This window comes from Ovis aries, chromosome 24, assembly GCF_016772045.2.
Source record: "Ovis aries strain OAR_USU_Benz2616 breed Rambouillet chromosome 24, ARS-UI_Ramb_v3.0, whole genome shotgun sequence".
Lineage (NCBI taxonomy): Eukaryota > Metazoa > Chordata > Mammalia > Artiodactyla > Bovidae > Ovis > Ovis aries.
Genome location: NC_056077.1, coordinates 23,098,697 through 23,117,423, shown reverse-complemented (window position 1 = coordinate 23,117,423; position 18,727 = coordinate 23,098,697). Strand labels below are relative to the sequence as shown.

General features: G+C 47.7%; 2 protein-coding genes across 5 annotated transcripts in view; one reads left to right on the top strand and one right to left on the bottom strand.

The window, feature by feature from the left end:
* ARHGAP17 (Rho GTPase activating protein 17) overlaps positions 1–9,225 on the top strand; it is a 100,015-nt gene extending 90,790 nt beyond the window's left edge. For 2 of the 3 annotated variants that reach the window (XM_027961628.3, XM_027961624.3), the window contains one exon: positions 4,417–9,225. In XM_027961628.3, coding sequence (XP_027817429.1) covers positions 4,417–4,547 — 131 coding nt within the window. In that variant the 3' untranslated portion in view covers positions 4,548–9,225. The remainder of the gene's footprint in view (positions 1–4,416) is intronic. The other variant, XM_060406209.1, reaches the window with a different exon arrangement.
* A 1,314-nt stretch (positions 9,226–10,539) lies between these two features.
* Positions 10,540–18,727, bottom strand: part of SLC5A11 (solute carrier family 5 member 11) — a 57,555-nt gene continuing 49,367 nt past the window's right edge. For both annotated transcript variants that reach the window (XM_042239969.1, XM_027961475.2), the window contains 6 exons: positions 17,372–17,479; positions 16,930–17,080; positions 13,932–14,100; positions 13,328–13,543; positions 12,260–12,428; positions 10,540–10,844 (listed from right to left, as the gene is read on the bottom strand). In XM_042239969.1, the coding sequence (XP_042095903.1) occupies positions 10,639–10,844; positions 12,260–12,428; positions 13,328–13,543; positions 13,932–14,100; positions 16,930–17,080; positions 17,372–17,479 (1,019 nt within the window). In that variant the 3' untranslated portion in view covers positions 10,540–10,638. The remainder of the gene's footprint in view (positions 10,845–12,259; positions 12,429–13,327; positions 13,544–13,931; positions 14,101–16,929; positions 17,081–17,371; positions 17,480–18,727) is intronic.

The window sequence follows — 18,727 nt, the reverse complement described above, 5'->3', positions numbered from 1 at the left end:
TTTTTTTTCCTAAAAGGCAAAGGGATGCATGATCATAATTGTTTGGCATATACAGAGTTTGATTTTCTGTTTTTATTTTACTTTACATCATGTGCTCTTTCTTGTATTATATAATTTTTATAACTTTATATGATATGCTATTTCCCATGTTATGATGTAGTTTTTCAATGACTGCATGATATTTCATTAAGCAGAGGTTTTATTGCTCACAGTTGGACATGTAAGTGGCTTCTGCTTCTAGTTGCATTTTATTTTTAATAAATGGATGTCAGGATCACGTCAAGATAAACATCCAGTGAGACTGGAACAGGCGCTCTCCTTTGACTGAAATAAGAGAGTTGACTCAAAGTTGCTTACAGATGAGTAAGCCTCTCCCAGCCCTAGAAAACTGATGAGGATTGTAAGGAAGTCATTCCCTCAGACTCTAGCTTAGAGAAGGGTTTAATGATTGAGGGGTGATTCACCCTGCACTTGTGCCTGAAATGTTTAATTTCAGGTTTGTGTTCGGATCCCTTAACGTGTCAAAGTGGCTATCAGAATAACCTTGGCCTTTCTAAAGGGTAGGTTTACCACCTAAATCACATGCTAAATATTGTTGAAGTGACAAACTTTCTAGGGCCATACCCTAAACTGTAGAATGCCGGTTCCCACCCTCAGAAGGCCCACTCTTAGACGTGTGTGTGTGTGCGCTCAGTATCTCAGTCGTGTCCGACTCTTTGAAACCCCATGGACTGTAGCCCACCAGGCTCCTCTGTTCATGGAATTGGAGGATCCAGGGTATGTTAGTCAGAGCCCCAGAGCAATGGTGAACCACATGGCCTTCTACCAGCAAGCAGAGGCTGTGACTTGGCCCTCTTGCTCAGCCTTCTTATAATACTTTTCATATGAACTTAACTCCAAGAAATATGCTCAATCTCAAACCAGCCCATCTTGGAGTGTGGGTATAATGAAAAATGATGCCTTGCGTAAATCCATAGCCAGAAAGTTTTGGAGATGTTTTTTAAAAAACATTGAAGGGCTCCTATAGGCAAAAGACCCTTTATCTTCTTTGCAAATAATGAGCCAAAAGTCTTTAAGTCACTAAAGACGCTAGTGACACTTTAAGTCACTAAAATGAGCCAAAGTCTAAGCCTCAAGCCATTATCTGCTCAGGTGCTGTCTTCTCTCTCCAGGGGCATCCAGACTCCTCTGGGGAGGCGGAGAGGCCTTCTGAATATTAAGAACCAGGCTCCAGAGCCCAGCTGGTCTGGCTTAGCCCCTCCTTCCGGTGCTGGCTGTGTCCCCTGGATCAGAGAACCCAGCCCCAGCCCAGACTCCCCCTTGCTTGTCTTATGGTGGCGCCAGTGCCACCGTGGGGTGATTTCACGAGGGTTCATTGCGAGTGTGTGGCGCACTCAGCACCACACCTGGAAAGTAGTAGCTGCTCAGTAGCTTCGGCCACTGGGATAAAGATCTGGCTCTTTCTGAAAGCTGACTCTGCACACATGCCATGATTCTTACTGCTTTTTGTGTGTAAACAGATTTGTTGTTTTCTTTCAAGAAATGGTTCATATAAAAGGGAGACGGGGGAAATCCACCAACCTCAGGCAAACCAAGCAGGGTGAAGTAAAGGAATTTCCCCTATGTCCCACCACACATTTTTCTTCTAAGTATGTAAGTAATATGTGTTCATCATAAATAGCTAGAAAAACTCAGAAAAGTCAAGTCCAGAAATTATTTGTGATGTTAAAAAAAGAAAAAGAAGAAAAATAACAAGTTTGTACTCTGAAAAGGATCTGTTACTGATAGGTGTTACATTTACATGTAAATAGAGATACTTATCAGTAGAAATCTAACTCATATGCATACCCCCTCGGCATCATGCATGTCAGTTCCGTATTTCTATGTAAAGTCTATGAGCCAAGAAGCGGCACTGGCTGATTGTCCCATCTGTCTTGTTGGGTTAGGATAATGGTAAATGGGTTGAATGTGCAGTGAGTTTCTTGTATCAGTGTTGTCTTCAAAACATGCCTACTTCTTTACATGAGGCTGTCAGCAAAGAGGATTAGAAAGATGGCTGGACTAGATGACTTTTTGTCTATTTTTCTGTCTAGACAGACAGACAGACAAACAGCTACAACGTTTATTGAATGTCTGCTATTAACTCATCACTGTTCTGAGCACTAAGGATGCACTGTAAGTCGGAGAGACATGGTCCCTGCCCTCGTCGACTTTCATTCTGCTGAGGACAAATCTGAGACAGTCTGTATTCTGTGCACATAGACCACCCTCACCTGTTCCTTTAGACAGTGCAGTGCAGCACCACTCAGCTGACTTACGATTATTGTAAGACCTGAGCTATCTGAAATGACACGCAGCTCCTCAACTCTTTGACACCTTGGCACCTCCATAAATTCGGATATTTACCTGAGTTATGGTGCACAGCAAATCTCAAGGGATGGTCTGCCAACCCAGGAGTGACTGAGAGAAAAGGGACACCCCAGGGAGTAAGTAGATCTCGCACCTCAGAGCTGTAGGCATGTGTCAGAGCAGGAGTCTCAAAGAAGTGAGCTTCCCAGGATACAACTGCTTTTGCCAGTTCTGCCTATGTGGATCAGGAGCGGCTAAAACGGAAGTACTGTTCAGTACTGTTGAAATACTGTTTAGTACTGTTTTAGTACTGTTGAAAGCAGCTTCCAGCAAGGGTAGACTGTACCGCAGCCAGTACAGAAAAGCAGCTCTAAGCATAACAGGAAAACCCCAGCACAGCCCCCCACCACCACTCTGGTTCCCTCCCTGCTCCCTACATGACTAGCTCTAACCTGGCAAAAGGAAACGACAGCACATCTGAACATCTTCTGCCTCTCTTCCACTGCCCTAAAATCCCTAACAAGGCTCATCTTTTGCTAGAATTCACATCTACTAGAGAAACAAAGTTTTCAAGACCAGAAGGCCTGTCTCCCCAACTTAGCCATGGGCTTCAGCTAAAGCTGTGTCTGACTTGTTCACTATTGGATCCTCACAGCTAGAATGTGGTAGGTGCTGAACAAGTATTTGGTCATGATGAAGGAGTCTGAGACTCACCATCTCACTAGGAAGAGGGCTGTGATTGGTTCAGGTGTCTTGTGAGCAATCATGGCTTGAGGACCATGTATTTGCCATCTCGCTGAAGGAGTTCCAGCCAATGTAATAAGACACGAAAAAGGAATTGGAGGTATATAAGTATTAGAAATGGGCTTCCCAGGTGGTGCTAATGGTAAAGAACCCACCTGCGGATGCAGGAGATGTAGGAGACACGGGTTTAATCCCTGGGTCAGGAAATCCCCTGAAGGAGAGCATGGCAACCCACTCCAGGATTCTTGCCTGGAGAGTCCCATGGACAGAGGAGCCTGGTGAGCTACAATCCACAGGGTTGCACAGAGTCGGACATGACTGAAGCAATTTAGCACGCTTGTACAAGTATTAGAAATAGATGTGAAAATTAATATTTGTAGGAGATTTGGTGCTCTGCCTCAGTGATTGTTAGCCAGGGGTGATTGTGTGCTCCCACCCCCTTCCCAGGGACATTTGGCAGTGACTAGAGAAGGCACTGGCACCCCACTCCAGTACTCTTGCCTGGAGAATCCCATGGACGGAGGAGCCTGGTAGGCTGCAGACCATGGGGTCGTGAAGAGTCGGAAACGACTGAGTGACTTCACTTTCACTTTTCACTTTCATGCATTGGAGAAGGAAATGGCAACCTGCTCCAGTGTTCTTGCCTGGAGAATCCCAGGGACGGAGGAGCCTGGTGGGCTGCCGTCTATGGGGTCGCACAGAGTCGGACATGACTGAAGCGACTTAGCACCAGCAGAGATATCTTTGGTTGTCAGCTGTGGGAAGAAGAGTTGTGTGCCATTAGTGTCTCACGGGTTAAGGGCAGAGATGCTGCTGCTCAGCATCCTACAGTGCATAAGACAGCCCCACACCCAGGGTGATCTGGCCCCACATGTCACTAATGCCGAGGTTGAGGGCACAGCATTCATTAATAACAGGAGGAAACTCACCAGCCTCAGAAGAGGGAACCCTTTCCAGTGAAGCTCAGCCCTTCCCACAGCCCAGATGTTGTCAGCAGATTTCAGTTAATGCCGTAGAGTTATTGGTAGGAATAAGGTCTCTCTTCCTCAGTCACAGCAAGCAGATCCTTCCAGGGTTGCATCTCTGAGGATTGCCGTGGGCTTCCAGAAAGGACCAGAGCCAGGTGGTCTGTGCCACATGGCTGTCCCTGGGGTCTCCAAGGCTTGACTCAACTTCTTAGGGCTAATGGTGCCTGTAGTAGGGGAGTGTGCGTGCATGGGCTGACTCTCAAACTCTCCAGCTTCTCTTCTTCTCAGAGAACCTCGGTGGCCTCTTGGGCATTTCCACACCATTGATACCATGTCTCCTCATGTTTTTGTCCAGACACCAATTCTAGGGTTTCAGAACCGCTTCGCAGCATCTTTCCTGAAATGCAATCAGACTCAGCCAGCAAAGACCTGCCTGGCCGCATTCTGTTGGATATGGACAATGATACAGAAAGCACTGCCCTGTGAAGAAAGCCATGCCCCACCCTTGACCCCTTCCACCCTGGCGAGTGGAGCAGGGGCAGGCAGATGTTAATCTTCATAGACCAAACAGTGAGAAGCTTTCAGTGAAGGGGAAAAAGAAAGGCCTCACCATGCTGGACTTGGCCTTCTCACAGCCCCAGGAGAGAGCAGAGGCTGACACTTAAAGCTGGATGACCTGTGTCTTGAAGAAGTTGGCTTTTTTTACATGGGAAAGAATCATGCCAAAAAAAAAAAAAATTTTTTTTTTTTAAGAGAGATACCAACAGTGGAAGGTGTATCATTGCCGAGACACGTGTTGGAAGCTTTTGTCCCTGTTGTTCACACAGGCAGCACCACCGGCAACTTGGAATGAACAAAGAGCCTTGCATTAACACTCTATTTAATGAAGTACATCCATTATGCTCACCTACTTCCTGCTGCTTGGACTTTCCTTCTCATCTATCACAAGGGAGTTTCCTCTCCTTCAGACATGCTGCAGAATCATTTTGTATGAAGTATGGTCTGTGTCTCCCGGACCCCTCAGAACCACGAGCATTGGGGGTGACTGCTGGATCCGTCACCTCAGCAAACTGGATCGCCTTGTGCCTTGTTGGATTGCCAGAATGTAGACAGAAATGTACTGTTCTTTTTTTTTTTTTTTTAAACAATGTAATTGCTACTTGATAAGGACCGAACGTTATTCTAGTTTCATGTTTAATTTGAATTAAATATATTCTGTGGTTTATATGAAAACTATCATTCTTGCAGGCAAAACTGTGGATTGTGTGTGTGCATGTTTTCATTTGTCACTTAACTACAGAGAACTATGGATGGGGGACTTCCCTGACAGTCCTGTGGTTTGGAGTCTGCGCTTCTACTGTAGGAGGCGTGGGTTCCGTCCCTGGTCAGGGAAACTGAGATCTCACATGTCAAAAAAATTTTTTTAATTAAAAAAAAAAAAGACTTGTGGATGTGACAGCTGAAAGTCTTAACTGTGAATGTAGAAGTTTTAAAGGGTCAAGAGCAAGGTCTCAGCAGTGAGACCCGCCCCCAGGGGACCCAGAGACCTCCCAGACTGGTTCTCTCTCATCGAATGTTCCAGGGGCTGGGTTCTTCCTTTGCTCTTACCAGTCCTGATTCTTTTTCTTGTCTGGAGACACTTGTCTAGCGACACTTAGACACTTGTAGGCCAACTCTCAGTATCTCAGCCCCACAGGCTCAGTGCAGGAGGCAGAGCCATTCATTACCTTCCAGGGAAATCCCTCTTCTAGTGACTGGAAAGCACTTCTTTCCCAGGATTGAAATAACCTGGGAAGAGTGGATGGGGGATTGGAGCAAAATGAGGCCGATTGGCTGGACACCTATTGTGTTGATAGTGCCTCCCTGTGGCCCAGATTTGGCATCAGCTCTTGGGACACACGCTGCCCTGCTGGCTGCCCCAAGTGGCTCCACTGATAGAATCGCTCGCCAGGCACATCCATGACCCAACTCCTGCTCAGAAGCCACTGGACCTCCTTCCCCTATTGTTGTTGTTGTTGTTTTCCAGTTGCTCAGTCATGTCCGACTCTTTGCAACCCCATGGACTACAGCACACCAGGCTTCCCTGCCCTTCATGTCTCCAGGAACTTGCTCAAACTCATGTCCATTGGATCAGTGATGGCCATCCAACCAGTCTCATCCTCTGTCACCCCCTTCTTCTCCTGCCTTCAGTCTTTCCCAGCATCAGGGTCTTTCCCAATAAGTCGGCTCTTCGAATGAGGTGGCTAAAAACTGGGGCTTCAGCTTCAGCGTCAGTTCTTCCAATGAATATTCAGGACTAATTTCCTTTAGGATGGACTGGTTTGATCTCCTTGCAGTCCAAGGGGCTCTCAAGAGTTCTCCAGCACCACAGCTTTATGAATTGACTTAAATTTAACTTGCAAAAGACAATCATTTTTTCCTCTTAACTCAAAGTTTAACTCCCTGCACTTTTAAATTACATTGAAAATATGTACCTGTAAACCTGTGTACCCCCTATCTTAAATTTGTGTTTACTGAAGGCTCACTCTTTCCTTCCTCATACACCACCTCTGTTCTTTTTCTCTGCTCCCTCCCATCTCCGTTTAGCACTAAAGCAAACCCTCTAGAGAAAGCAAAAGTCTCCTTGTATTGATACATTGCTCCCAAGTATTGACCCCTTCTCCAAGGAGCTCAGCCATCCGCAGTCAGGCATCTCTGCAGACCTTGGAGACGCTTCTTTTAGGATGCCTGAACTCACACTCCAGAGGGAGCTGGGATATGGTGCTTGCCCAGGAGATGGTGTGGGTGCCTGGGGAGGAAGAAGGGCCATGGCAGACATTCTCCCCAGAATGTATGCTGAGGTTTGTTGTTTGAACAAAATGGTTCTGAAACACAGCAAACCCTACCCTCTTTACTTTAGGAACAGTGTTCCTGTTTCACCCTCCTGTTGTCTGTAGCTATCACCCGACCACAGCAGCTCCCACCTAAAGAAGAATGAAGCTTGCTTGCCCTGTATGTGCGTCAGCAGCCACTGTCCATCTTCCTGGATGGGCGAGGGAGGTGTGGGACGTGGTGGCTCAGCCCGTAGTCAAAGCTGTCATTGCATCACCACGGGAGCACCTGCAAGGTGCCGCAGAGACAGAATCACCCCTGCGTGGGGGGCAGGGGTCACCACGTGGCTGTCACCTTGCCCGGGGTGCTACACATGACAAGAGTCTCTTCACCATACCCCCCATCAGAGAGGGGGAGAGGTCTGTAATACAAACTCACATTGCCTTCCCTGACCATCCAGGAAGGTGCTGGGATCTGCCCTTCAGACTGTTCCCTTCCCTTCTCCATACAGCTACTCATGGCAGCGTCAGTCCTGGGTGCTCAGGTCTTCTGTTCCTGCTTCCCTGCCCACAGCAACACCAGAGTCAAGGGCCTGGGCCTCTCACCAAGCACCTTGCAGGCAGCACCCATCTGCTGTTCTTGGTCTGGCCGTTTGGAGGCTACAGGGGGTCAGGGTGTCCTCTGGTTGCCTTGATTGTACTGGGTTCTACCCTGTGAATTCCCTACAGGTCAGATGCAGGTGGAATGACTGAATCCCTGAACCTCTTTAATACCCTGGTTCCCTTGTGGGCTCCACGGAGCCCCTTTGTCCCCTTCTTGGGGCTTCAGCTTCCAGTACTGTCCTAAGCCCAGTGAATCCTTAAAGTGCTCATACTTGCAGGACTTAAGACAACCCCTTTTTCTAGTTTCTCTACCTGTGGTCTAGTCCCACCATTCTGCCACCTGCACCATGAGCCTGATGGTCTGAGTGCATTTCAGAGCCCTAAGTAGTCTCTGACTCACAGTATAGGGTCTTGAGTGAGGCTGGGCGGCACACCACTGACAGATATTTCTAGACCAAAGGCATCCACTTTGCTAATAGCCTAGTGATGGAGCTGAAGATAAAGAAAGTCCTGTGGACATGGTGAAGCCGCTGGCTCTGATGCAACCAAAAGGCAAAAAGCGGTTCAAACTGCCTGAGCCGCCAGCTTAGGGAAAAGGCATGACGTAGCGCAGAGGTGAGGTACCTTCTCTGGCATCACTTTCAGAGGTGTCTCTGCAGTTCGCTCTCCCATTAACCCATCTCCATCACTGAGGCCATTCTGCATTTCCTGCCCTGGTACCCTCACCACAAATTCTCTCCCCCACCACCCCGCCTTTATTTTTTATTGTTTTTTGCCTAAACTTTGTAGGGTTTCTTACTTGCAAGCAAATGACTCCTACTTGATAACACTCTTCAAAAGAGAGTGTATCACTACATGCTATAATACAATCAGAGGCGGTATCTCATCACCCCAGCCAACAGAGGCTGTCCTTTTCTGCTCACTCTCCAGCACGTGGCTGTGCAGACCCCTGGCAACCCCACAGGCAAACTCTCCCCGCATCACCCCACCCTTCATATCCACACAGGTATCCATAAATGGTACACACTGTCAGTTATCGCTGAGCAACAAATGACCACAAACTTAAGCAGCTTAGAACAATGCACATTTATTATCTCATTGTTTCTGTGGGTCAGAAGTCCAGGCAGAACTTAGCTGGCCCCTCTGCCTGGGTCTCACAAGGCTGCAGTCAAGGGTCAAATGGGTCTGGGGTCTTATCTGGAGGTCCACCTGGGGAAGGACCCACTCCTAAGCTCCCTCGGGATGTTGGCAGAAGTCATGTCCTTGTGCTTGTAGGGCCGCAAGGTCTGGGAGCCTGTGCTTCTTGCTGACCGTGATGTGAGTGCTGCCTGCAGTTCCCAATCATATGGGCTTCCGCAGGGAGGCTGCTACTTCAAGTCAACAAGGAGACCCCTAGAGTGAGTCTGCTGGCAAGACAGTGTCTGCATGCTGTAATACAATCACAGACAGCATCTCATCACCCCTGCCATATTGTGTTGGTTAGAAGCCAGTCACAGGCTCTGTCCACACTCAAGGGGAGGGGATTACACAAGAGCAAGACACCAGGAGGTGGGGATCACTGAGGGTCACCTTGGGGTCTACCCATCACCTATGTCAAAATGTCACCTATGACCCATCAGGATATACTTGAGCCAAATATATTTTGAGAAGAAGAAAAACAAAAATTCATCAGAGTTCTGTTTTTACCTTCTATATTTGTATTTGAATGCAGTTTTCATACATATCAATAAATTATATTTGGATGACCCAAAGTGTTTTTCATGTTATTTCATGGTAGAAACAGCATTCTTGCTTTCACCTAAGGATGTTTAGAACTGAAGCTGTGTCTTATAATGATTTCTATGTCTTCTTTAGGTGAATACCATGGGCTTACTCTTCCATACACTGACCTAGACCCTGGGGAACCAAGCTGAGCCACACAAACATGGTCTTGGCCTGCAGGAAGCTTACAAACACCTGGAAGCAGGGAGAGGCTGGGGGAGCGGGAGGGGTGGACCATGGAAACACGTGGGAGGAAGGTCCCTGTTGGTAGAGAGAGGAGTGGAGAAGTGGGCTCTCCAGGTGCTAGGAATGGCCTGTGAGGTGAGAGATAGCACAGAAGTGGAGGGGGGCGGGGGGCAGCTGGGAGGTGGTGAGCCACAGGCAAGGAGTGAGCCTGGCGAGGGAAGCAGGAGCTGGAGTGTGAAGGGTGTGAAGGGCCTTAGAGTCAACCAGGGAGCAGCGGGCTGTGGATGGAGGAGCGGAGTGACTGTCGGATTTGTACTTTAGATCCTTGTGGCTGTGGTGCTTGTTTTAGGGGAACAGCATTGTGGTGAGTCAAGCAGAAAGGCCCAAGCTAAGGCAGAAACTTGGAACATGCAGCCGATCCCCTGATTTTCTTATGGCACAAGATTCCAGGGCACCAACTCAGGTCTGTTTCCCAGAGATCATACAGAGGTGCAAACTTCACAGTGAGAAAACCTTTGGGGACCAGCTATTTCTTCACCCAAAGCCAGCAAGAGTGAAAGGCAGGAGACAGAAGGCAGGTCCCCTTCCTCGTGCTTGGAAGATGAGCTGGGGAAGAGTACACCCAGCCCAGGAGATGTGTCTCCTGGAGGGCTGGGAGTTTCTGCTTGTCTCACCTTTTGGGTTTGGCTGTTGATGTTACATGATGGACATAAAAAGTAAATGACTGCCTTTTGAGACAAGGAAGCCTTTACTCTTCTCTCTTTTTCCAGCTTCTAACCTTCATTCCCTTGTAAGAAGGGCTAGGGACTTCCCTGGTGGTCCAATGGTTGCAAATCCACCTTGTAATACAGGGGACTCGGATCTGATCCCTGGTCGGAAAACTAAGCTCTCACGTGCCACAGAGCAACTAACTAATCCCCTGTGCCGCAACTACTGAGCCTGCGAACCACAAACTAGAGAGTTCATGCACCTCAAGGAAAGATCCCGCTTGGTGGAATGAAGATCCCAACTGCTGAAACTAAGATCCAATGCCATAAATAAATAGATAAAAATAAACAAGACAAGGGCTAAATATTATGTTGAAGATGGTATAGATGATTAACAGCTTTGACACCGAGTGGTAAACAAACAAAGCTTTATTATTTTTTTCTCCTTCATTAAAAAAATCGGAACATTGATAACAAATGAGAGCTCAGACCCCTGGGTTCACCCCCACATTAAGCAAAGTAGCCCCAGAGAAAAATGGCACAGCTGATGCAAATGATGAGGTTGAGGTCCAGAAGGGTTTTCACCAAGGGGTTTTCTTCCAGGGAAACTATGATCGGGTCCACTCTGCTCGGTGCCTGTTCCTTGCCCTTGTTCTCCACCCCACAGAGCCACAAGATGGCTTTCACCACTTTGGACCGCTTTGTGGTTGTGTCGCCTAAAAAGAACACAACAGATAAAGGTCATAAGGGTGAGCTGTGTCTCCCAGACAAGAGGGAAGAGAGTCTCTCCTGGTATGTGATAAAAGCTGTGATAAAAACTTTATGTTCCTCTTCTGGAAGGTATTTGTTAATACCGCAATCCTGGAAGACTTGAATTCTGAAAGGCTGGTGTTCTCAGACTTTTCATGGTGGTTAGGTGCAGAATTTCAGATGAATTTCAGCCTCTTAGATAGAGGCTCAGACGAACTTGAGTGAAGCTCAGAGCAGGTCAGCAGAGGCAGAGATGGGTTTAGGACCTGCTTGATCTGACTCCCTCTCTGTGTGTGGCACCGCCTGCCAGAGGCTGAAGGGAGACGGGCACTTTTGCAGGGAACTCTGTCTCCACTCAGAGCTGGGGCTGTGAAATCAACTGCAGATGGAGCCAGGCAGGTGGCCTACGGGAGTCAGGGGAGCTGATTTGCTTCTTAGACACATCACCTCTACCAAGGAAGATTCTCTCTCATGTTTCCTGAAGCACATGGCCTTCTGCATCTGTCCTTGCGTTTCCCACTATAGGATGCCATGGGTTCATAGCCACAATTATTTTTTTTAAGCCATTTGCTATTGTCTAGTCATCAAGTCATGTCCCACTCTTTACGGCCCCATAGACTGTAGCCTTCCAGGCTCCTCTGTCCTTGGGATTTCCCAGGCAAGAATACTGGAGTGGGTAGCCATTTCCTCCTCCAGGGGATCTTCCTGACCCAAGGATTGAACCTGAGTCTCCTGCATTGGCAGGCAGATTCTTTACCACTGAGCCACCAGGGAAGCTCCTTTAAAAGCCATGCATGGTGATTAATGACAACCACAGCCTTGGGGTCATGTAGGCAGAAGGGACTGCTGGGGACTTTGACTAACTGTATATCTCAGGTCTAAGGACCAGCTGCTTCCCACCTCCAGGCAACTTTTGCCAGGCAGGCATAATGGGCTCCATGCTGCCAGATCTTCTAGTTATTCAAAAGAAGGTGGAAATCTGAAATGTTATGAAATCTCCCTACTTTTAAATAACTCACATTAAAAGAGTAGGTGGCCTAAACCAAAATACATCTGCAAGCTGAGAGTTTAAAACCAGTAATTTAAAGAATGCCAGCAGTAACCCCCACCTACCACGTGGGGTTTCACGAGGATCAAATGAACTGTGTTTTAGTAGGCACTCAACAAACGTTGGCTCTCATTGCCCACCTGAAGCATCTGTCAAAAGTTCCTAACACTTTCAGTGGCCAGAGAGCAAGGGAAGACCAGACCCTGGGAATGAGGAGATGCCAAAATGTCAAGTGTGCCCCTTCACTTGCTAGTGATATGATAGAAAAATTTCCTCTTAAACACATAATGCTTCTTGAGGTTCCTACTGTAACCTAGGCAAAAGGCAACTCACAGCTGTGGGTTTTGGACATGTTTTCTTGAACCATCTCGAATTGGATGTTGGTGCCACTGGCCTCTGGTGTCCCGTTTTGAGAAAGGGTAAGAGGCGGGGGAGTGGCTGATGGCACCTGTTCCTTCTGGACCACAGGGTCGTGGCGAGTAGACCAGGTCAAGCGACTGACCTATGGAGCAGAGAGAAATTGTGAGATGGGGGTGGGTGGTGACGTTCATCCCTTTCTCCTACCTCCTTCCAACCCCAGGCTCAGCCTTCATGTCCAAGTCTCTTCCAGTCTCACCCTCCCACTCCACCTTCCATCAAGCCTCAGCTCCCTGCAGTCTTCAGAATCAATGGACGTTTCCCCCACTCATTCCCCATCTTTCTTTGAAAGCCCCAAATCTCTTGTGGGGATCTCACCCTCCCTCATTCTAATAAGAGCTTAACCCCAGCCCAGGGGTGTGTGGGACCCAGCGACCAGCATTCGGCTCATCCATTTCTCTGGCCACAGCAAGTGGGTTGGTTCATGAGTGACCATGTGTCTTGGGCTGACTCCATCAATGGGCATGAGCAGCTTCACTGGAAATGCTGGGACTAAAATGTTTATGCTTTTGCTTAATGAGACTAAGAGAGGAGGTATCCTAGAAGCTGCTGACCCCATTAGGGGCTGGAGAATAGGAATAGGGGCTGGAGAATAGGAATAGGGGCCAGAAGAGACTTCCCTGGTGGTCCAGTGGTTAAAAGTCCACCTTCCAATGCAGGAGACCCAGGTCAGGTAACCAAGATCCTGCACGCAATGGAGCAACTAAGCCCTCACACCGCAACTACTAAACCTGTGCACTCTGGAGCCCACGAGCCACGAGAGAAGACCGTGTGCCATAACACAGACCCAGTGCAGCCAAAATAAATAATACATTTAAAAAAAAAAAAAAAAAGAAGTGACCAACGGATTCAGATGGTCTTTTCTGAAATCAAGTTCCTCCAAAGACCAAACCCTGGACTTTTCAGCTTTTTGAAAATCAGTCCTGGTTTTCTGTCTCTAGCAGTAAAGGGTCTCAATGGCTATAGGGTCAAGCCCCAAAGTACCATTTCCTCAGAGGGCGGCTCTGTGAGCCAGCTCACGGCACACGCAGTGATCAGGGTGACCGAGGACAGGATCATAGAGAAGTAGAGGTAGTGGACGTCCTTCACCACGGCTGGGCGCTCGTCCAGCTGGTCACAGCGAGGCTGCGCGTAGATGAAGTCCAGGATCAGCCGAACCAAGCCTAGGAGGAGGCCTAAGACCAGACCGAAGAAGGCACCCTGCAGAGCAGAGCAAAGCAAAGCTATCTTAGACACACGCCTCCGGAAAGCTCAGCAAGCCCCCTCCAGAGCTGGTCTTTACCATGACGGTCACTGCACGGGTCAGTGATTCAAAAAGGATGGGAGCTACTTATCTGCTGATCTTTTACATACAATTGATCCATTACATATAATTCCCTGTTAGTTCAGCTTCCCTTTGGAAAGACAAAAATGCATCGAAGTAGAAGCTTCATAGCTTGTGTTTTCAAAAGCCAGGTAACATCCTCCCTGGATCTTTCTCCCCAAATCTCATCACCCTCCCCCCCACAATGACACCTGACATCCACGTGTCCCCACTCCAAGTCCCTCCTCTCCCATCCGACGGACTGAAGGGCTGATCCAGAGCTACCTTTTCATTGGCCCGCTTCCAGAAACATCCCATGATGAAGACCACAGCCACAGGTGGCTGTAGGTAGGAACTGATGGACTGGATGTAGATGAAGAGCTGGCCACCCTGGCTGGCCTGGACCACAGGGATCCAGAGGATGGAGACCAACACCAGAAGCAACACAAACACCCTGGTTGAATGAGAGACACACACCCCCCACATTAGTTTTGTCCTCCCTGGATACTTCTCTTTTTTTTTTATAGCTTTTTGGAGGTAGAATTTATATAAGATTCACCCACTGTAAGTGTGCAATCAAGTAATTTTGGTAAATTTATAGTCATGTAACCAATATCACAATCGAGCTTTTGAATATACATCACTCCAAAAACATCCCCTCATACCCATTTACAGTTTATTCTTGTTTCCAACCTAAAGAAGCACTTCTATCTGCTTCTATCTCTATGACAGAAAATGAAAGTGTTAGTCCCTCAGTCATGTCTGACTCTTTGTAATCCTATGGACTGTACCCACCAGGCTCCTCTGTCCCTGGGGTTTCCCAGGCAAGAATGCTGAAATGGGTTGCCATGCCCTCCTCCAGGGGATCTTCCTGAGCCAGGAATCAAACCCAGGTCTCCTGCATTGCAGGCAGATTCTTTTCCATCTGAGTCACCAGGGAAGCCCCCTAGGGGCTTCTGTGTCTATAGCTTTGCTTTTCTGGACATGTCACATAAATGGTATACAATACATACAATACATGGTCTTTTGCAGTTGGCTTCTTTCATCTAGCATGTTTTAAAGCTCATCAGATATCATGTATCAGTATTTCATTCCTTTTTATTGTTGAAAACATTCCGTTGAGTGGATACGCCATTGTGTAACATTATCTATCCTTCACCCATAAGTGGACATTTAGATCGCTTCTCCTTTGTGGCTCTTGTAAAAACTGATGCTATGAACACCTGTGTACATGTCTTTGTGCAGACATACGGTTTTATTTCTAGGAATGCAGTTGCTAGGTCATATGGTAAGTTTATATTTAACTTTTTAAGAAAATGCCAAACTGTTTTGAACAGTTGAACCATTGTATATTAACACCTGCAATTCACAAGAAGTCCAGCTTCTCTGCCTCTCTATCTGCTATTCAATTATAGCCATACTAGTGGGTGTACAGTGGTATCTTGAAGTCATTTTAAATCTTTGTGAAAGTTAGATCATACAAAATTAGATTAGAAAATAGATTACAATCTCATTTTGAAGATTGTTCTAGATTACAAGTCCTTTGTCAAATATTTGGCTTGCAAATAGTTTCTCCCAATCTGTGACTCATCTTCTCATTTGCTTTCTTTGCTTTCTTTTCCTTTTTTATTTTCTTGGCCACCCTGCATAGCATGTGAGATCTTAGTTCCCTGAGAGATCAAACTTAAGCCCCTTGCATTGGAAGCTCGGAGTCTTAACCACTGGACCACCCAAGTCCCCTTCTCATTTTCTTTTGAAGTGAAAAAGTTTTGGGTTTTGATGAGATCTAATTTAGCTCTCTAGGCTGAGAGCCGAAGAATTGATGCTTTTGAACTGTGGTGTTGGAGAAGACTCTTGAGAGTCCTGTGGACTGCAAGGAGATCCAACCAGTCCATTTTGAAGGAGATCAGCCCTGGGATTTCTTTGGAAGGAGTGATGCTAAAGCTGAAACTCCAGTACTTTGGCTACCTCAAGCAAAGAGTTGACTCATTGGAAAAGACTCTGATGCTGGGAGGGATTGGGGGCAGGAGGAGAAGGGGACAACAGAGGATGAGATGGCTGGATGGCATCACTGACTCGATGGACATGAGTCTGAGTCGGGAGTTGGTGATGGACAGGGAGGCCTGGCGTTTTGTGATTCATGGAGTCGCAGAGTTGGACACGACTAAGGGACTGAACTGAACTGAACTGAATTTAGCTCTCTTTCTTTTTTTTTAACGGAATATGCTTCTGATGTCACAGTTAGTGGCTCAGTCATATCCGACTCTTTGAAACCCCATGGACTGTAGCCCACCAGGGCCCTCTGTCCATGGAATTCTCCAGGCAAGAATACTGGAGCAGATTGCCATTTCCTTCTCCAGGGGATCTTTCCGACCCAGGCATCGAACCCTGGTCTCCTGCATTGCGGGTGGATTCTTCACCATCTGAGATACCAGAGAAGCCTTTTGTTGTCATACGTTTCCCTCAGCCACGGCTGAGACAGCCCTAGGAATGCACCTTCTGGAGAAGCAGGGCCCCGAGATGCTTGTTAGCATACATTTTGCATAAAATGTGCACGCCACTCACTTCACTCATTTTCATTCCCTGCATTATGCTTCAGGAGTTGGCAGAAGACTTGGTAGAGAAACCTTCCCCCAAACCTCCAGAACAGCCTCCTTGCTTTTACCTGGCTATCTCCTATTGACCCCTCAAATCCCAACCCAAGTTAAGAGACTTTCCCCTGAAGCCCTAGTTCTCCTGGCTCACCTGTCATAATACTCATTACAGTTAAAACCAGCTGTTTACTTCTGTTTTTTCCTTCTAGCTCCAAGAAAGCAAAATGACTCTTTTCTTTTCCCTGCTATGTGCCCAGCACCTGGCACATAGGAGGTGCTCTTGAATGAATTAATGCCTTACTCATCCACAGGGTCCTGGTGTCCTTCAGCTTGGCCATCAGAGCGAGGCTGAGCCAACCAGGAGAAGTCACTGTTTGGACTTTCCCTTTGAATGGCTCAGCTTTTTCTTCCCTGAGTTATCCTGACTTTTCAGACTCTTGCCCGGCTCCACCCAATAAGACTATGAAAAGTGAAAGAAAGTGAAGTCGCTCAGTCGTGTCTGACTCCTTACAACCCCATGGACTGTAGCCTACCAGGCTCCTCTGTCCATGGGATCTTCCAGGCAAGAGTAACTGGAGTGGCTTGCCGTTGCCTTCTCCAGGGGATCTTCCTGACCCAGGGATCGAACCCAGGTCTCCCACATTGCAGGCAGACGCTTTGCCGTCTGAGCCACCAGAGTAAGACTGTACCTGCCCACAATCATGAGCTCCTTCTCAGATGCCCGAGGCCGGAGATGGTTCCAGAGGTCCATGGTGAAGATGGTGCTGGCACTGTTAAAGATGGAGGTGAGGGAAGACGTGAGCGCCGCCACCATCACAGCCATCATGAGCCCGCGGAGCCCTGGGGGCAGAAGGGAGCTCTATGGGCCTTGGGCTTTTTTCTGCCTTCACTGTTGACCCCATTGCCCAGGTCTGTGGCTAACTGGTCCTGAGAGGTTCAACACTGAGAAGGCAGAACTCAGGGCTGGGAGCCAAGAGGAGGGACACAGAGGTGGGTGGGGCACAGCCCCTGCGGAGCCAGGGCCTCAGCTTCAACTGGGAGCCCTCACATCTTGTCCCCCACCTCAGATCGGAGCCCAGCCAGGGTCCTCCTTTCTCGGGGGGACTCAGCTGAAGGGTGATGGATCATTACCTGTAGGCAGGAGTTCCAGCACAAGTTTGGGATACGCGATGTCAGAGCAGCCGGCGGGGTTGCTACAGACCTTCCGGCAGATTTCTGGGTCTGCACAAGCCACTTCGTCTGTGGAAGAAACAAGCCCAGAGATGGCTAGATGGACCCTTAGAGCCCCAGGCCTGGCCAAAACACAGCCCGGCGCCGGTCAGCACCAGGAGACAGGGTTACTGTGTATAAGTGTAGAGCTCAATGAAATAAAAAGGACCCTGGACTTGATTAAGTGGTAAAGAATCTGCCTGCCAATGCAAGAGACACAGGATCAATCCCTAGGTCAGGAAGATCCCCTGGAGGAGGAGACAGCAACCGACTCCAGTATTTTTGACTGGGAAACCCCATGAACAGAGGAGCCTGGCGGGCTACAGTCCATGGGGTTGCAATAAGTCGGACATGATTTAGCGACTAAACAGCAGACTTGATAAATCATGGCCTTCTCACTTAACCATCCTGGACCTCAGTTGCTGTATCTGTGAAATGGGACAATAACGGAACTTTACTTCATAAGATTCTAGCGAGGACTGAGATGGTACACGTTAACACACTCAGCACCGAGTCTGAGACATGGGAAGTGCTGAGCTCATTTCAACTGCTTTTATTGTAACCTCAATAAAGCTGACACCTCACAGCCAGTCTTGGCACAGTGTTCTACATCAGGTTCCTTAACTCCCTAAAAAGGACACAAGCAATTCACCTCTTCACCTAAATTTATTGGAAGTGCAAAGGAGAATGCCATCATTTGACACATGGCAAATATTTTTAAAATTCCTCTTTTCCCCATCTCCTTCCCAATAGCACATATAGTTCAACAGCTGTTCCTCATTTTAGACTCATAAAAACTCTACCCACTCGGAAGTTTTCTCGCCTCCTCTTTCTCGATTTCTATATCAATTCTTTCCTCTCCCAAGTAGCATTCTGATTTTCTAATGAAAACCCATCCAGAATTCCTGGCACCTCTAGTTCTTCATCTCTACCTGTTATCGTGATGAACACACCCAAAGCATACAAGCACAGACCTCTTGCTGACAAGATAGAAAGAGATAAAAAAATTATACTAATGTGTGGTACTGATAGGGACAGAGTAAAAGGGACAAAGTAGATGATTAAATAGGTAATCCCATTAGGGGATTGTATGTAAAATATATATATATAGGGGAGCCTTGTAAGTTAATGATTACTCAAGGGAGCAGGTTTGCTCAATCACAGAACCAAGCAGGCTGGCTTAGCAACAAAACCATGCAACAGAAGCACGGGACTGCCCCTAAACAATGAAACAATGGTGGCACGAGGCCCACCGCCTGCCCAGTGAGCTCAGCAAGT